This window comes from Pelobates fuscus, chromosome 8 (genome assembly GCF_036172605.1).
Source record: "Pelobates fuscus isolate aPelFus1 chromosome 8, aPelFus1.pri, whole genome shotgun sequence".
Classification (NCBI taxonomy): Eukaryota; Metazoa; Chordata; class Amphibia; order Anura; family Pelobatidae; genus Pelobates; species Pelobates fuscus.
Genome location: NC_086324.1, coordinates 40603298 through 40623632, shown reverse-complemented (window position 1 = coordinate 40623632; position 20335 = coordinate 40603298). Strand labels below are relative to the sequence as shown.

Sequence of the window (20335 nt, the reverse complement as noted above, 5' to 3'; positions counted from 1 at the left end):
GACGGCCTAGAAGGTCGTTAAATAAGATGGTAAGTGTGTCAGTGAGCCGGGTTGAGGGTTCTTCGCCTTCAGGTAGGCCTCGGATCCGCAGGTTATTTCTGCGGCCCCTGTTGTCGAGATCTTCTACATGGCGCGCCATGGCTTGCAAGTGGGTAGTGTGGCTGTGAAGCGTGGACTCTGTGGTGGTGTGGGCCACAGTGAGGTTGTCCTGTTCCTCTTCCAGCCGCGCCATGCGGTCCGCCATACCCTGCATGTCTGCTCTCATCAGTTGAAGGTCGGCCCGGATCGAGGCATGGAGGGCTGATGTGGCTTGGGTCAGGTCAGCTCTGGTAGGCAGTGCTCTCAGCAGGGCCATCCAGTCTGTCGGCGGGTGTTCTGTGGGTTCTCCACTCGCGTCACCGGCCTGGGAGTTCGGGCTCATGGATGAGGCCTCCGAGTACAGGAAGGCCTCAGCGGAGGCCTGGGATGATGGGTCCGGCTGTGTGGTCATATAGTGCCTGACCGATGCCTGGATTGCAGGTGGGCGGGTGGCCGCTGGTTTGGGGGTACCCCCAGCCTTAGTGTGTTTCCCCATATTTGCGTTTGGGGCAGCTTTCTAACGATTTGCAGGGCGAGTACGGAGGAGCTCAGAGATCAGGCAGCCATTCCGCTCCGCTGCTAGGCCACGCCCCAATCGAAAGTTTTGTTTTTTAACCTTCTCATGTTTAAAGGGGATCCAGAATCCAAGTGTATAAACGAACAAACGAAGGTTAAAATTAAACACATTTTTAACATTAGACTATTCCTTTAATAACGTGAGATATAACTTATCTGAAGTTATTATTGAATATATACATGCATTCATATACACAGTATATATTATTTAAATCTATACAGAATTTAGGATATTGAATTTATCTCTGAGGGACGTGGATACGCAGAAATATCTCTTGAATACTTGTCAAAAAATAACCTTTAAAATATGATATATATATATGATGGGTGCACATTTATTATATTGTCTTTATTTGCTCTTTTTCGAAAAGAAAATACATTATGCATTTTGTTTAGATACAGAGTATTGTTTGATTCATTTCCACCTTTTCTCAACCAAAGTTTAGATTTCTTTGTTTAGGTTTTTTATTATTATTATTATTTATTTTACTTACCTGCTGCATTGATAATGAAACTATCCCTATGAAAATATAGATATCTGTAAGCTAGGACAGGTAACATAATATGTGTTGCCTGTGTTTTTATTTTACTTCTCGTTATTTCAGTTGGAACGCACAGGCCAGATCCATTCTATTCAGTTGGTTTTATGATCCCAGTGGTCATACCAGCATTAGGTAATGTAATGTTTATGGAGAGAGACAGAGAGGAGAAAAGTTTAGTCTTGCCTGATTTGGTCAGGAGCAACATGTATTATCCTTTCAGAAGCATCTGTGTGAAAGTGTATCCAGTCAGGCTCTAAGGAGCAGCATTTAATGTCTCTTATCCCATTCTTTGCCTACGAAATAATAAAATAAAATGTTGCAAGACAAATTGGAAAAAAAACAAACAAAAATGAAACAAATAACTACTGTATCCCGGTCCCCCGAGGAAGTTCGCTCTAACTTGTGATCTGATAGTAGTACACAGCTACCAGCTTCCAGGAGATGTAAGAGGCACCATACAAAGTATAGCATTCTATTCTACAGGCTCTCGTTTAGTTACTTTGGGCAAATAAAAAACATTCAATATTTTCAATATTTTTTATTTTATTGGAGACTTTTTTTTGTTCACAAGCGCGTGTGGATTCAATAGCACTGTTTATCAATCCTGGATTAGTGTAAGTAGAAAATCATTATATTTAACATTTCATTTTTGAGGATTTTTCTTTGTGGACATATGCTTTACTATTACGGACCTTCATTAGTTCTTTGGCTATTTATAGGTGGCAATGCACATGGGCTTGGTTTTCACATTTCCATTACATTTGATGGCCCACTTATAATTATGCTTGGTTTTAAAAATACGATTTGAAGAAAAAAAAAAAAAAAAAGAAAAAAAAAGTAAAACATGCAATATTTTTAAAAATAATTAACAAATTCCAAAACGTTCAATGTCACATTAAATTTCACTTTAAAAATATACTACTACTACTGGGTCATGTGCAGAATAAAATCTTTGCTGAAGAAGTGAGCACGGGCAGATATATTCTGGAATTATATAAAAAAATGTATTTGCTACATAGCACAGGAAAATCTGTGATTCCCCCCCAAAAATGGGTGTCCTTGTAAATGCTTGTCTCGGAACAATGAAGGCAATACTGTCAAGTGCTCTTCAGTTAAGGGCTGGGTACATAATCAAAGAAATACACTATAGACCATATATGGACAACTACAAAAATGTAGCCAAGGGTACAAATGTCCAGAACATTTTTAGGCAGGTTAGATGAGGGTTTGCTGTTGGGATTAGTTGGGATACGTATACGCTATTGCACTGCTCTATTCAATATTGCTACTTTGTAGCTTATTAAACATGTTTGTATTTACAACACTGTACCAATCTCAGTTTGTTAGCTGTGTATGTTATCTAACTGTGTTTGTTTTCTGCCATCAGCATTCTTTCTTTATCTTCTGCAGTCTATGAACTTACTCCCCATTTTTAACAAATATTGCGATTAAATTCCATGTAAATAAAGATGAAAAATTACCAAGCTGTGATCATCCATGGATCGTATGTGATAGATGCCCTTGTGTTTCTTCTTGTTTGGGGTGATGATGTAATGCCAGGGGTATCCCCCCACTTGGAATGCATTATCTTGGCAGGAGACTTCAAACAGAAATGGGGGCCTTTCTACATATATGAGAACACATAACACAAATGATTTGGAACATGTCCACAATCGGTATCCCGCTACTAATTTATACAATTGTTGCCAATTCCATGTCACTACATCCATGGCAGTGAAAATGTGAAATATCCCGTATGTGTGTTACTTCAAGAAATTTAACACAACTGAGATGAAATCAACACATGCCACTTTTTAGTGTTAAGAAAAATACAATTACCCAAATAAAAGAACTAAAAAAATTAAAATAACAAAAAACTTTAAAAGTGAAACTAACTTTCAAATGTATCTTTTGCATTTTTAATGGATGCTAACATTAAACTGAACATGCCACCTAAGGGGTTTAGAAAGGACAGTAATCTTTGCAGAAATATTCATTTTTTTTACACCAAAATCTTCCTGGCAGGTGATGATGTCTGAAGCACACAGACCGCATCGGAACGTGCTCCAGTCAATCAACAGCAAGTGACAGACCTATTTTGGGGACACGAGAACAGGGAGCCTAGTGATGATCCGCTTAGTTTATAGCATATAAAAACACGAGTCTCCAGAGGACAAAACGGACTGTATTGTTTCCAAAAGAAGCAACCACAGCTCTTCATGCAGTTTCCAGGTAAACAAACCAAAAACACGTCATCTTTGTCTCAAACCGAGTGCAGCCCTATTCAAACATTTACTTTACTTTGTAATAGAAGCATTACAAGGTAGCTAATATATGAAAGTCCTACTACTAACTACATTTCATAGAAACAGAAAATAATGTATAGATCACATTTTACTATAATTCTTTGAAAATGTATTGGTTGAAATTACATCAAATGTGTCGGATTCCTCTCTGCAACTTTATATCACCTTATTGTAAAAATGTTGTAGTGTCTAAACTCGCACCTTTATCATGTGATTGTTATAGTGAAATAGAGTCGGTGAGCTGAATATTGCCTCTTACTAGTGAAACTGAATAAGCAGTCTCCTAAATGTTGTTTAACCTGCAGATTCCGAGGTTGGAATCAAGGATAGTTTCCCACATTCATCATGACAAGGTTTGAGTAAATCCCATAATCTCATGACATACATGGTATGTTTTGGTCATTACAATGCTTGATACTCACAGCATTGCTTTAAATAGCCCTGCAACCATAGCACCTACTGTGTAGGAGTGTGTCACTCTTTAATGGGTTATTTCAAGCTTGATGAGCACTTCATTGACGTGAAGTGGTCATGGTGCCTGTAGCCTGTATGTGCAGTGTTTCGCTAAGAAATATACTGAGTTTAACTCTTCTGCTGCTGGAGGTGTAACTATTCATAATGGATTTCTGACATCATCATGCACAACATGCTGGCGCCTACCATCCAATGGCAGACTGGCTCAACCCACCATGCCACCCATGTCCTCCCCTCAGGCCGTTCTTCCCTTATATTTCTCTAGTGAGGGGTAGTGACATCAGTGGTAGAGCACCAGGAAAACTTTTTTTTTGTTCTTAATGTTTAGGGAAGTCAGGATAGCAAGGATTATTTTATGGTTGGAGTAATCCCTGTAACTTACAGCAGTGACCTGTACAATATTAAACGTGCAGGAAGAAGATAGCCTTAGTTTGCATGATCTGTGTACTCCTTCGGCAAGAAAAAGGTTAACATTATCAGCACAAATACAAGTCACCAATTCCAAGTTCCATGTAAAATTCTTGTTTTAAATCCAAATTCAATAATAAGATATTAGTCAATATTTTTACAGTACGTAACATTTGTAAACTATGATATATTAGACACGAATTCAGATTGATTTGCCACCAAATCCCACCTTTAAATATTACTCTGAGGTTAGCAAACACAGGACGCACAAAGTCGCCTGTCTTCTGGCTATTAATGGTACGTCCAAATCCTGGTCTGAAATGCCAATATTTCAATTTCTGTCAAAAAAGCTGGGCTTTGAGAATTGCAAGAGAAGTAAACACACAGCTAAGTACCTGTCAAGGTGATGTTGCACGGAATGCCAAATGGAGGCTCGCCAACCGTCCTCGTTTCACCCTTCCAAATGCAAGTCTGCCCAATGACAAGTTTCTGCTTCATAAACTGGAATTTAGGAGAGATTTAGAAAGCATTAGGATGTTGACACATGAAATCTCCCATATTATTTTACGGCAGGGTTTCCTAATCATACAACACTGTCCGTTTACAGATCCCCTGCGCAATGTACTTGATCACTGTTATGTTATGATACATTGTTTTCAATGTATGTCTTCTTGCTTCAATAATCTCCCCTCCATCTTTTAAAGCTGGATTACCCATCGAGACCCTCGGTTTTTCTAGAACAATTCCCATAATGCTTTGTCTGTCTTACAGGGACACTACAGTCGCCAAAACAACTTTAGCTTATTGAAGCAGTTTTGGAGTATAGATCATGATCTTGAAGTCTCACTGCTCAATCACTTTTGTTAAATCACTTTTGTTTCTGTTTATGTAGCCTTAGCCACACCTCCCCTGACTGTGACTGACACAGCCTGCATGAAAACAAACATGGTTTCACTTTCAATCAGAGGTAATTTACTTTAAAAGTTTTTTATCTCCTGCTTTTTAAATTGAACTTCAACTACATAAAGGAGGCTCCTGCGGGGTCTAGCAAGCTATTAACATAGCAGGAGATAAGAAATTCTAAATTAAACAGAATTTGCAATAAGGAAATTTGAACATTAGATGACTCTTTACAGGAAGTGTTTAGGAAGGCTGTGCAAGTCGCATGCAGGGAGGTGTGACTAGTGCTGCAGAAACAAAGTGATTTAACTCCTAAATGGCAGAGAATTGAGTCTGCAGGAGCATGATCTATACACAAAAACTGCTTCATTAAGCTAAAGTTATTTTGGTGACTATAGTGTCCCTTTAAGATTTGGCATCTACTGTACAGTCCCCCTTGATTTAATAAATCTAATGGTTCACCTGATTAAATACAAACCAAGTCTGGTTACAATTTGAAACCTCTTGTTCGTCACCTGCTCAGATAGTCTTTCAAAGCTGTAAAGACGGACCAGGCCGATGCTGTGCATTACAATAAGTATGCCCTGACAAATCATTGCGTCAGTGACATTGGTTCCAAAGATCTACACAAGCAAAAGAAACAGAAAATAGTAAGCTAGGATTTACAGTTCCACATCGTTTTGATTGATTGTACAGCAAACGTGTATTAAGTCTTTCTTTAAAATATGGGGTAAAATGATTCCCTATTTTTTCTTTTCTTTATTTTTGCTCCACTCACAAGCATGAGAGAGCTAATGCAGAAAGAGTGAAATAAACATTACAGAGAAAATGTGGAATACATGAACATAAACAGTGATCGACGTATGTAACGTCCTGTATAATGGGCCTGCGAGTAGAGACTTTTTATTATGTAAGCTAGATGGGTCTTCCCTGACAAGTCCCGCTAACCGACCTTTTATCGGGTAATTATTGGCAAAATCCCTAGGGGACCGAGTGGGGTCAGTTCTTGCTGTGGGAATATATGATGGGTTGTAGAGTAAACTACCGCTTGGGTCCAGTGGTGTACCTGGGTGGCATCGCTATTCTATAGCGCCGGTTGTCTGGTTGAGGTGCAGCGTGAGTGATAGGGCAGGCTAGTGGCAACCAGCCCTTGAGGTGAGCCTTGTGACACCCCTGGGTATTGCTTGGCTAAGTTAAGGTTGCTTGTGGTTAGTGGGGGCGTGGGGGGATGGGAGCATTGGGCTGTGGGTCAAAGTGCCTTCTGGCGGCTTGGGCCTTAGCATAGGGCTTAAATTTTAAGAAAAGGAAAAGTTCCAACAGAAAAGTAAAAAAAAAGTCAACTTCGAACTGCAATGGGTTATGATCCGGGGTAGGAGAGAGATATTGTACAGGTGTCAGTCCTTATATCTCAGGTGGTAATTGTGGCATATGCTTTGGACATTGCACCTTGCGGCACTAACAGCTTGTTTGTAGCCGGGTCCCAGCTGTGTGTGGCATGGTTTGTCCTGCTGGTTCCCGGTTGAGGCAGGGGGTTCTCTGATAGTCCTCGCTGGCTCAGGAGGTCGTTTGCTCCCTGGAGGTCAGTCACTGAGTGGGTCAAATCTCCTTGGATAACTTGAACGTTCTTGTAGACCTCCACCTGTATAGTAAGTTGGGGCTTCTGCGAAGAGCAGTTACAGGCTGCAGGTGCCTCCTCCACTGTAGGGTATCTCCCGATAGGTCAGCATAGAACGAGAGGGATGTGTTCTCAAAGGCGTAGGAGGACGCCTTCCCCTTGAGGGCTGCGAGTACTGCTTGCTTGTCTGCGTTGCTGCAGAATTTTACCACTATGTCTCGTGGGGCGGTGTCAGGTGCTCTTCAAGGTTTTGGGACTCTAAATATCCCGTCGAGGTTTACTTCTTTGGCTTGTCTTGGGGCCAGGAGGACTCCTTCTGGCCACCCTCTGACCTTGAGGTTGTTGCAGCGCCTCGAGTCTTCGAGTGTGGCAAACCGCTGGTCCGATAACGCTTGTTGTGTCTTCAAAGTTTGTATTTCTCTCTGGAGATCTGTAATGGCCAGCGTGTGGTGTGTCACGGTGTTCTCCCCTTCCCACAGGCGGCTCACGAGTTCCCTGCGCAGCAAGGCTGTGTCTGCCTGTAAGGTTTGCTGCAGGCTGCCCAGCATCTCCCTGAGCATCGCTGCTGTCACCGGCTCGTTCTCCCCTTTGTTTGAGATCAGACGCAGCTGTTTTGGAAGCAGCATCCCGCCTGGATCTCCGTCTAGCTCCTTAGAGGAGTCAGTGAAATCCTTGAGGTCGTCAGCCATTTTGGGCCCATACACGCCCTGCGCGTGGAGATCTCCGATATTCATATTGATTTTAGATTTGTCCGGCCTCGGCTTTTTGTTTTGCGGCCCATAAACTGAATAATATTGCCAAAATCCACTTGTTTATCGATATTTGGCCCGGAGCCCATCGAGTGTGCGACTTGCTCATTCAGTGGCTAAACTCCGCCCCATGATCCCCTATTTTATAATGCATTATATAAATGCATATCTTTGTTTTACAGGGAATAGGTAAACATAGTAATAAAATACTTGTAAGTGATAATTCCCCTTTAAGGACCCTTTTGTTGGCTTAGAACGTACTACTTATTTAGCAACAGCAGTGTTCCGCATTCCATGATGGAGTTTCTGCACCTGCACCGACCAAAATGTTGTAATGTAATTTTTCTTTGAGGCATTAATGTCCTGTTTTATATTTAATGTTTAGCCGAAGGAATACATTTTTAAAAATCGAACCATTTCTGAAAACCCATGTGCTAATTGTGATGTTCTAAGAGGATGAGCACTCTTACGGTCTTTGAATGAGCAAAGCTTTGCTTGAAGAGGAAGTTAAAGGACCACTTCGGGTACCATAACAACTTAACTGCAATTAAATTGTCATAGTATGAAGAGGTCCCGGATGCAGGCTCAACTGAAAGGAGCTAAACAGTTAAAGAATGGTTTACCAAAAAAGTATTCAAGCCAGTGCTTGATCATTCTGCCCCCATACTTCCCCTAAATGTTCAAGGTTTCAATCAGGAAGTCTTGGAACATGCGCCGCCGATTGGCTGATAATGTCAACTGATGCTCCTCTCAGCAGCTCCCCATTTAGAAAAGAGAGTGAGAAAGATACATTCTTTTTTTTACTCTCTTTGTTTCAATAAGCTGAGAACAGCAGCAGACACTCTCAACCAATCAGTGGGGTCCACTCTGAGGCTTCCTGATTGAAGCCTTGGACATCGAGTGGAAGTACAGGGGCAGAATGTTCGAGCGCCAGCTTAACTGGTTTGATTTCAGTCCCTTCAGGTGAGCCAGTGCCCGGAACTTCCTCGTACCATAACAACTTTTTGCAATTAAGTTGTTATGGTGCCTGGATTGGTACTTTTATTACCACACATTGAGAAAACAGCATACTTTATGAGTGGTTCCTATTAATCCTACAAAACCCATGCAGAGTTATTCACTAAAGAGAATGCAAAGTGAATCCAGAGTGAATTTCAAATTCAGTAAGTCAGTTATGTTCCCAGTTTGGCTACTTTGGTCTAAAATTCACTTTGAATTCTTACTTTAGTCAATAATCCTAATGGTGTAATGACTTGATTTGAAGTGAAAACTAAAATTGTGCAACTGTGCTTCAGCACTATGCAAGAATATAATAATAATAATCGCGATCAATGCATGCTGTTACCACACTGTGTAACCAATCCAAAAACCACACAAACGTAAACCATAAAGAATTAAAAAGTGGAGTGTTTAGTTTTTTTTTTTTTTACAAAACTCCCAAGGTCTGTGTTATATGGTAAATACTCTCAAAAAACCATAGAACGTATGTTATATAGATCATTCTTGAACAATTCATTCTTTAAAAAAAAAAAAAAACACAAATAGGTAGTGCAACTCAATATAATAAAAAAACAACAGCAATTTTATGATGTAATGGATTATTTTATTTAGCTACTATTACAAAAAAATTTATATAGCGCCAACACATTCTGCAGCAAGGAAACAAAACAGACACTGACGAAACATGAACCATTAGTAGATACACAGGAACTGCACTCCTCCAACTGAGCTATAAGCTGGGTGCCAAACCGAACTAGGGGCCAGCACTACCCCGGTACATTAGACAGTGCAAAAAGAGAAAAGGTTGGGGCACACCAGAGCTCATTATCAGGTACATTTACTGGGACAAAATGTACGGAGCAGTGATTTGACCCAACATTGGATCTTTGCCAGCATGACAAATACCCACTGTTGGGTCGAAACATTGCTTTGTACATTTTATCCTAATAAATGTGCCTGCTTATGATCTCTAGTGTGCCCGAACCTTTCTTCTTTTTGAACTAACAAAACATTATTGACATATTGGAATAGTAGGTGAAGAGGGCCCAGCCCAAACAAGCTTGCAATCTAATCCCAGATTAGAGAACACATTGATTTAGTTTAAAAAAATGTTTTGGGTAAAATGTACAAGACAGATGCCCAGTATAAACAAACACACGCAGACAACAGGATAAACTGTGTTTAGATTAAACAATAACATATTCAGAATGTGTCTATATATTCTGTATTCAATAATATAGAACATGTGCAGAACTTACTTTTTTATCGATTTCGAGTACTCCCACTAACGCAAAAGGTAAAACTCTGAACACTGCAAGGTATAACAGAACCGACCCCCCGCTGTCTATCTGCTGTAAGATGAAAGAAAAGTATGTTTAATTAAAAAAAATTAACATCAAGTTTAACTTTGGACTTCAAAAATGTTTTTCAAAATCAAGTCCTAAATCAAACCTGTGTGTTTGCCCTTTCTGTAACAGAGAAAAATGGTTATTAACTGATCCTGCACAGTTTGTGTGTGAAGAAGTGTGTAAGAGTGCCAAGTAAACAGTCAGTGTCATTTTTGTCTCATTTTTGCATAAGTCAAGTAATTACATTTTTTAATATATCCCAATCAAGGGAAATGGCATGAGTCACTTGCACCACCTAGTGGTGGTGGAATCTATACCAGCTTAAAACAGAGATTAATTCTGAAGAACCAATCAGAGGTTTAAAGACAACAGACACTCCCTTAGATGTGCATGAGAATGTTTAACAAACTTATATAATAATAATAATAATAATAATAATAATAATAATAATAGGGCAGCACAAAACCAGGATACACCACTGGTTACCGCTATGGGAATCCTGGTACTTTTGCTCACATGTGTCTTGTTCCACTGAATGTGTATTTCTCACACGTCTTGTTCTACTGGATGTTCTATCAATTTTGCCAATTTTACCTTTTATTCATGTCACGCTTAAAAAGTTAATTTACAAAGAAAAAAGAAAAGATTGTGATAATTTCCCATTCTAACATATATTTTTATTATTTGATTTAATTGAATCTTGGGAAAAAAAACATGCATGCTTTCTTTGGGGGTACACCAACTAAATAGATTTGAATTGGGGTGTTCTTTAAACAGTTTTATTTTTAATAGTAAGCGGGAAGTCCAGGCTACAAAATGCACCTTAGTTTAGCAAGTGACAGCAAAGGTCAGGAAATAATTGGAATAGTCTTCAAAAGAATGAGATAGCAGGCAGAGCAAAAGGCAATACTAAAAGCTGCAGCATGGAATGAATCTTAATTAGGCAGCTGTGCTATTCCTTATATTATTAACACGGAAATCATTTCATGACATTCTACACGAAAAGTAGCAGTTGCTCAGTAAGGAGACATAGTCCAAAGTGCAATAGAGGAAACATGTGATTTAAGTATATGAAGTCCAATGGTCAGATGACTATTAATGTCAATGAAACACGTGTTGCAGGCATTTAGCATACCAAACATTTATTGTTCTACAACATTCCATCAAAGGACTTTACTCTGTCATTTTCCATCTCTAGGAATTTTACAGAGACAATTACACACACACACAAAGTCAATTAAGGAAAACAATCTATTTAGAACGGGAAATATTTTTAATGTTTTCCATAGCTTTGAGGCAAGGGTTTGCTTAAATATACAAGAATGAGTAAGAATACAAACTAATATGGATTTTTCTATGGAACCTCAATCTACGTGAGACCTCCCTAAATCCTGGTTTTTAAAATATCTGATTCTTATTGATTAATCTAGGGGCCTGGTAGCATAATGTTAGCTACCAATTAGACAATTATTTGAAAGTCTGTGTTTGGCTGGGAGTTATGCGAGTTGTACTACAGTAGCATTCTAGGCAGGGGACTGTGTACTGTTCAAACCCCTGGGCTAATGCCTTAAGCTGTGTGTTTTAAAGCTACAAAATCTTCCAAAACTGTACAGCACTGGTCTACAGTAACAATGTGCTCCCTTGTTACACATGTCTTTCTGTTGGACGTACCTCTTGAGGTTCTCCGACGGTTTTCTTGTGAAGAGATTTCAATACAAACGTCTCCTGGGGAACATCCCAAGTAATGTACCTGTTTGGGTCAATGACAAACAGACCAAAAGCCCTTTAAATTCTAAAATTCCAAAAATAAAAATGCAATGGTTATTTTGATTAAAATTAAATTTTAAAAAAGCAATACACATTTGTCTTTACCTTTTTAAGCATGATTTAATATAAATTAAAAACTCTTTTAGGCAACTCCATTTGTTTTTATTATAAAAATAATGAAGTCATAAAAAGATCTGGCAAAAAAGCCGTCAGAATCTTGAGGATCAATCCCTGGTGGGGGATGGTTACCTGCATGCTGAATTCTCCTAGGTCAGCCGTAGGCAACCTCTGACACTCTAGATGTTGTGGACTACATATCCCCTGATGCTTTGCCATGTATGTAGTCTACAACAGTGTTTCCCAACCCAGTCCTCAAGGCACACCTACCAGTCCAGGATTTAAGGATTACCCAATTTTGTCTAAGGTGTTTTTTCTTTTTTTTCTAAAAACACCTTAGACAAAACTGGGTAATCCTTAAATCCTGGACTGGTAGGTGTGCCTTGAGTACTGGGTTGGGAAACACTGGTCTACAAGACTACAACACCTGGAGTGCCAAAAGTCACCTACCCCTGTCCTAGGTTACTTCCTGTAGCGAAGTCCTTCACATTGTTAAAGCCATGTTATGGACATAATGGTGTTTAAGGTGCTGTGATTTTAAATGTTCTGAGGCCGCAATGTACTAACACATGACAATATAATAAAAAATAAAAAAAAGAAGTCTTGCTTGTCTGCTCTGTACATGAAAGGAGATCCTACAATGAATGTGGCCACCCTATATACATATCATTGAAAGTCTCATTTAACAAATGGTTTGTCTGCATGTGGAGAGAGTACTCAGTTGGTACTGCTAACAAGTCTCACAGTCTACTGAAACCCATGCATTCATGAATTTACTTGTGAATGATTGCATTCTTTGGTCACACACAAAAAAAAAGAGCAAGACTTGTAATTCTACAAACCTACAATAAATATTTCCCATATTTTTTTTGTGCTCCATATTCAATATCCTGAGTGCTTGCAGATCTCTAAACATTTTGGCTTTAGGAGATGTGTATTGTGTCTATTGTGTGCTTGGGTTTTCTTGTATGCCATTTGTGAAACAGTACTACATGGGTTTATAGAGAAAAGTGTTTATATGTAGAGGCATGTTGGAAACCAGTTAAATGTAGCAGCTCTATTATCTCTCGCCGGCTACAACTGGACACTTTAGAGGAAGTCTCATTCCAAAAAACATACACTGAGCTGGATTTCATAACCTAAATGAAGAAACAATCAGAACCACAAGTTTCTTGCTAAAAGACACCAGCCTCACTTCAATTCTCCATTCCCCATCGCTCTTCTTCACTGTTCTCCTATTTGTCTCCATTAAAACCCAGCTTTGTAACGTACTGGCAATGTTTTCTGATATTCGGCCAGTGATGCACAACAGTATGAAATCTAAATTTCATAAACAATGTTAAAATCAAGTAATGTTGTTGAGTTGAGGAAAACCTTATTGACTTAAAACAAGTCCTTATCCATGATATCGCTTGGCTAAAGAGAAAAATAGCCGGCATCTTTAACCCCTTAAGGACACATGACGGAAATATTCCGACATGATTCCTTTTTATTTCTGAAGTTGTGTCCTTAAGGGGTAATGGATTTTACGATTACATCACAGGTTGAATGTTACGGAGAGCCAATTTAAGAAGATGGCATCAAGTGGAGTCACAGAGCTAGCTCCCAAAGGAAGCCATCTTAGATGCACACTAACTAATGACAAGAAGTGCAAAGGCCACATGTCTTGTCCCCGTCTGATCAGAATTCTAAATATTCAAATCATCGTGTTTCCAGTAGGTTTGAACCTCTAAAATACAAGAGCAGTTAGGAGGACAAAGATTCACACATGAGGAAAATGTAGCTCTGACTGATGCAGTATTGAAAAACCTTTAAGGTTTTGCTTGCTCCTTCAGGGGCAAAAATCTGTGCCTCCAAAACATCTGTTTAGTCAAAGACAACGTTTGCAGTGTTAGCCAACTCAAGCATACTATTAAGCGCGTGAAAATTAAGAACCATGATTGTAAGGCAGAAATTACATTTTTTTTTTACACAACAGGCTTTCTTCAAATTAGCAAAGACGATTGGTGGCATTTTAATGAGTGGGCAAAGACAGATCAGATGTTGAATATCCAAGGTGGAGAAGGCTGTCTGGCATGTGGCATAGACACAATTAGTACAGCAACCATTACAACTGGTAAGTTGAGCAAAACCACCCACGATCAAGTCACAGCTAATATCATGTAATTTATGTCTTAACTCTATTTCCACCCATGGTGAAGCAGCAATTAAAGGGGCACTGACAACAACATAATCACTAGAGCCAGTTGTAATGGTTAAGTTGATGTTGCTTTCTCTTGAAGACATTAATGTTTAACGTAAAATATGTTTGACGTATGTCATTAACCTTACCTTTTACGTTTCCATAGAGCAAAATCCCCAAGCCATGTTCTCTACAGTGTTTATTCCATAACAGTTGTAGATACAGATTCCTGACTCCTTCAAAAGTTACAAACAAGATCAACTGTCTGCAAATGTGGAAAAGTTATATGGTGAAGAGATCCCATCTCTCTTCGAAAGTCTCAAAGAAATGTATGTATGTAAGACTCGTGTCTTTCACCTATTCACACCTCCAAGCCCTACTCACCACAATCCTGGATGTGCTGAAGAATCAGCAGGATACACAATGCCTTCTCAAACTACTTAATGTCATTCGAACCCTCAAACATTGCACACACTGCTCAGCAACCTATATTTCTTATCATTTCTAGACCTTGGAAAATCTTCAAAAAGTACCTATGCTCTGCATTGTGCAAACAGCATGCCATTATCATCTCAATGGCCTTTTGGGAGGAATACAGAAGAACACTATCTGGGTTACGTAGGCAATGGAAACAAGATTTGAGTACACCAAAGGTACACTCAAACATGATCCGCATGCTGCGTTTGTACATTGTAATGGATCACCTGGCACCCCCACTGGGTACCTCTTGCCAGGGCCGGACTGGCCCACCAGGATACCGGGAAATTTTCCGGTGGGCCGCGGCACCTGGGGCTGGGCTGACAGCCCCATTCATCACTGGCCAGGATCCTGTAATCCCGGCCGGCCGGAGCAGTGCGGCCGCACAGAGCCCCATGGGAGCAGCTCGCACATGGCCGGCCGGGATTGAAAAAAAAAAGAGGGGAAAAAATATATATATTGCAGCGGGGGCGGAGCTTACCGGCAGGCGGGGGCGGGGCTAAGCGGAAGGCGGGGGCGGGGCTAAGCGGAAGGCGGGGGCGGGGCTAAGCGGCAGGCAGGGGCTCTGGTAATTTCAGCATGGGAAGCAGGAAGGAGTCCGTGTGACTGTGTGACTGTCTGCCTGTGTGTGTGTGACTGACTGCCTGTGTGTGTGTGTGACTGACTGCCTGTGTGTGTGTGTGAGACTGCCCCCCATACACACACACACACTGCCCCCATACACACACACACACACTGCCCACATACACACACTGCCCCAATTACACACACACTGCCCCCCATACACACACACTGCCCTCCATACACACACACTGCCCCCCATACACACACACACTGCCCCCATACACACACATGGCCCCCATACACACACACTGCCCCCCCCCACACACCCCCATACACACACATTGCCCCCACACTCACACATACACTGCAATCCTCACACACACACACTGCAAATATCACACACAAATACTGACCCACACATACACTGCCCCCCTAACATACACACTGCACCCCTGACATATACTGCCACCCTCACCCACACTGCAACCTTCACACACACACACACACACTGCACCCTTTATACATTCCACCACTCACACACACCACTGCTCCTATGCCCTACTACAGCCCCATTTCCCAGCAGACCTCGGGTAAGTTGTCAAACTGTTATTAAACGGTTTGACTACTTACTCTGGGAGGGGGTCCTGGCACTATTGACACCATAATCGCTACACTGAGCTGTAGTGGTTATTGTGTCTGGATTATTTCTTTAAATAATCTACAAGTGCCCTCCCAAGATCAGGCTCTGGATCCGCCACTGGGAGGGCAGAGCATTGATGAGGGGTGCAGAGGATTGGTGAATGGGGGCAGGGGACTGGTAAGGGGGTCCAGGGGATTGATGAAGGGTGTCAAGGTCTGACGAAGGGGTGCAGAGGATTGATGAAGGGGGTCAGGGCATTGATGAAGGGATAGGCAGGTGTTTTGGTGAAGAGGGCAGGGGTTAAGTGAATAGGGGCAGGGGTTAAGTGAATAGGGGCAGGGGTTTTGGTGAAGGGGGGGCAGGGTTTGTAGAAGGGGGTGGAGGCGGCAGATTGTGTGCCTGTCTAGAGGGGGCCAAAGACGTGGGGTGAAGAAATGAGGGAGAGGGTATACATGATTTAACACTTCAATGGCAGAGAATTGAGCAGTGACATAGCAGGGACATGCTCTATACACCTAAACTGCTTCATTAAGATAACGTTGTTTTGATGACTATAGTGTCCCCTTAATGTACATTATTGTTACCAGCCTATCCAGTTATTTATTATTGTAATTGTTTGCACTTGCACTTAAACTATCTGTAATTAAAACAAATTATTTCTTACAAAGTTTTTTTCCTCTTTGTGTATGTCTAGGTGACTGGGGGGGGGGGGGGGAGGAGGGCGCCACAAGATTGGCTCGCACAGGGTGCCTAAACACCTAAGGTCGGCCCTGGGTGTGTGCAGAGAGCTTGTCTGTAGTAAGCATGTGTGTGATCGTGAGCTTGTATGCAGTGACCATATGTGTGTCAGTGAGCTTGTCTGTAGTAAGCATGTGTGTGTCAGTGAGCTTGTCTGTAGTGAATCTGTGTGTTAGTGAGCTCTTCTGTTGGGAGCATGTGTGTGTCAATGGACTTGTCTGTAGAGAGAGTGTGTGCGCATCAGTGAGCTTGTCTGTAGTAAGCTTGTGTGTATATCAGAGTTTGTCTGTACTAAATTTTGGTGTGTACCAGTAACCTTATCTGTGTGTCATTGAGATTGTCTGTCAATGAGCCTATTTGTGTGCATCAGTAAGATTGTCTGCATGTGAGAATGCTTTACTGTATGATTTTATTACCCTGAAGGGACTAATAATTTGAATTGTAAAAATAAATATACAATAATATATATATATATATATATATATATATATATATATATATATATATATATATAGATAGATAGATAGATAGATAGATAGAGAGAGATGTGTGTGTGTATATATATATATACATACACACATATATACATATATATATATATATATATATATATATATCACACACTACATAGCACAATGACTTATGGGGCTGGCATAGATTTTTTTCCAGGGCTGCTTCGGATCCCCAGTCCGGCCCTGCCTCTTGCTACATACATCTTCCCTGCTCTATATGGATTCTGAGTGAAAGGAGTGTGCAGTCTGGAGCTGAACCTACGTGTTGTGTTACTGGAGGGAAAAGAGAAAAAGAATCCAAAAAAGGTCACCCTGATTGCATCTACACATCTACCATATACATGTCAAAACACAAACAGCAGAAAAAAGCACGCAGATGTTCCAGAAAAGGGCATCTGGCATTCACGTATATAAGCAGCATCAGGGAAACAAAGTAAGCAAGTCTACAGGTTCCAAATAGAGAAGAAACCAATGATACTAGGTAGAAATGTGGTCACAATCGATGATGGGGTTGGTCTTACATATGGGGGTTGTCCTTGTCAAAGATGGATAAGCTATTTAGGAAATACAAGTCATGAATGCTTACAGGAAAGACCGTGTTAGCTGTATGGGCATTTGAAGATTGAAACAAATTGAATATTGAGCGAGTAAAAGGCTTCATGACTTCTATGTAATCTTGAGGAGGCCCGAGTGGCACATGGGTGCAATCAATGGCTCCCAGGACATTGGGCAATCTCCCCAGTTAGCAGGAGACACTTTTGACACTATGCCAGGATTCAGGTGTTGAGAGAACCCCCAGCAGCTTGTCTGCATGGCAGTTACGAAGATTGACAGCTTCTACGAATGTCTGCAGATTATCTTCCCACAGGAACAGCTGGTGTTCCTTTGGAAAATGACAAACAGGCAAAAATGTAGGCATCTTAAACAAATGAACCAGCCCAAGTACTGCCCTGTTAGCCTGGGACCATGGGTTCACATTTAAGCAGATTACACAATTCACTAGCAAGTTTTAATCAATACCTCTCATATATCTTTATATTCATCAAGCAAAACTCTCCGGCTTATCATAGTGGTCCACCGTCTTCACTGTTGTGGGGGTCTTGATGATGTATGGAATCCCTCTTACATGGCCTGCTCTTTTCAAAGGATGAGCAGATCAATTAACTCAGTACCTCCCATAGAGGCTTTGCATTATGTGAATTTCTTTAAAGTGTTCAAACTGATAATTCATATATTTTGCAAGCATATTTGTTATGCTCGCAATTTTATATTGTATTTTAGCTACAGTACCTATTTGCTCTGTAATTTGTGTGGCTAGTTATTGGGAAAAGTTGCTTGTACACATCATCAAGTCAAGAGGTGTTTGTCGTGCTTGGTGCTCATGTGCAAAAACGTAAGAATAATTTTGGTTACTGGCTATTTGTTAGAAAAGTGTATTCAAGTTCTTTGAGGAATTTAATTTGTCAGGTTTTTGGGGCCATTAAAGTGTCACTAACTCGTCATCGGAAGGACTGTGATTGCCACTGTGATCACAAAACATGAGTGTTTAAGGCAGGGATCTCAGTCTCTGGACCTCCAAATGTCAATGGCCTTCAACTCTCAGAACTCTTTGAATAGATAGCCAGAGAACTAGAGTTGTAGTTCAGAAACATCATGAGGGGACAGTCTTCGATGCCCGGTTACAGACCCATTTTTATTTATCTAATAATAGCAAAGGTAGGTCAAAAAGTATTTAAAGGGTAGCAGAGTATTCCCATTGACAATGGTATCCTATAGAAGGTAAGCTTGTTTGAGCAGGGTCCTCTTCAACCTATCGTTCCTGTAAGTTTTCTTGTAATTGTCCTATTTATAGCTAAATCCCGCCCTCTTATAATATTGTAAAGCTCTTCGGAATCTGTTGGCGCTATCTAAATGGCAATAACAGCTTATCGACAGCACTTAACTACTCAATATAAATTTGATATGCAGTTGCATTTTCCCTGATTAACACTTGCTTACTGCCGGGGTGCCCAAAAGAGAAATTTCCAGCAGTTGTTGAGGGTGTTTTAATCCATGTTTTGGCCATCCCTGATTTACAACCTCTCTATGTCAGTGGTTATTCTTTCTGTTCTTTCAACTTCCAGCACACACAATCAACAGCAGTCCTCGTGTTTTAGTTTATCTATAGTACAGCCACTGAAATGTCTTCCTAAATATATGTGACAACAAGCTTGGGCAGCAAGCAAACTATATATCACCATCCAAAAACAATGCTTTTTTACCTGAATTTTCTATAGGAACCGAGGTAGACCTTATCAATGACATCTCCAGTATTTGCTGATATCCGTAGCAGCCAGTTGTGGCCTGTGACAGCAATCAAGGAAGGAGTATATTCAGAAGGCTGAGCGAAACTTTCTCCCTGGAATACAAAACGTAACTGGCTACAGCATTGCAGGCATTCAAACAAACAAACAAACAATATTCTTTCTCCTCAATGCAATGTGTGCTTTGGCTGTGCCAGGACTGAAGAGGATTACGATGTTCGTTGCTAAATCTTTGATATACATTAAAAGAAAATAACATGTTTGATAAACATGAAAAAAAAAAAACAACGCAAGTTCTAGGTAAATACAATTTCCATATAAGTGACAATTCCCTTTCAAGTCATATTTCACGCAATGTGTCACTCGATGTCTACATGTTTGTCGCTATGTTTTGTTCGTTGTTCAACGCTGTAAAGTATAATGCCTCTTTATGAAAAACTCCAAGCACCATAACCACTATATGCTCTTTTAGTGGTTTTAGGGCTAGGAGTGCCTTGGCAACCTCCCTAAGTAATCAAACCATAGTCAAGTAGGTGGTCTGTCACCACCTCACCTGTTACCAGAAGCTCCAATTAGCTCCACGGCGCTATGCCTGACTGTGCAGTGCCGCAAGGCTGTGGAGCTTCTGACTGCAGGTGAGGTGACACTCGGCAGAATCTAGGCATGTTGACAACGCCGGGGCACTCTTGGCACCATAACCACTAAAGCCCACTGTAGTGGTTATGGTATTTGAAGTCTTGTGGTGGAAGTAAAATAGGTAATAATGGAGGAGGGAGAACAACTAGGAATCTAATTTATGTTTGTCATTTAAACAGAAAATAATGCATCTCTAATGTTAACAAAACATTGAGCTTTTTAATGCTTACCACTGGACTTTCACATAACAAAGCATCTTCGATTTTTTCTACCTTTGGACACGCGGGCATTTTATACACCTGCTGTGGTTTTGCAGCAAGGCTATTTAAAAAAAGAATACAATTATAAAATGAGACAAATATACAGGGGAGTTTGTTACTAAAACCTAAGAATAATTTATGTC

At 40.6% G+C, this 20335-nt stretch overlaps 1 protein-coding gene across 1 annotated transcript in view; it reads right to left on the bottom strand.

Annotated features, from left to right (window-relative positions):
* The window catches only part of DCAF17 (DDB1 and CUL4 associated factor 17), a 57530-nt gene that overhangs the window by 16755 nt on the left and 20440 nt on the right, over nt 1-20335 (bottom strand). The window contains exons 4-11 of the mRNA XM_063429728.1: nt 20163-20253; nt 19255-19391; nt 11668-11746; nt 9907-9999; nt 5800-5907; nt 4780-4885; nt 2678-2820; nt 1380-1489 (exon numbers count right to left, since the gene is read on the bottom strand). Of these exons, the coding sequence (XP_063285798.1) occupies nt 1380-1489; nt 2678-2820; nt 4780-4885; nt 5800-5907; nt 9907-9999; nt 11668-11746; nt 19255-19391; nt 20163-20253 (867 nt within the window). The remainder of the gene's footprint in view (nt 1-1379; nt 1490-2677; nt 2821-4779; nt 4886-5799; nt 5908-9906; nt 10000-11667; nt 11747-19254; nt 19392-20162; nt 20254-20335) is intronic.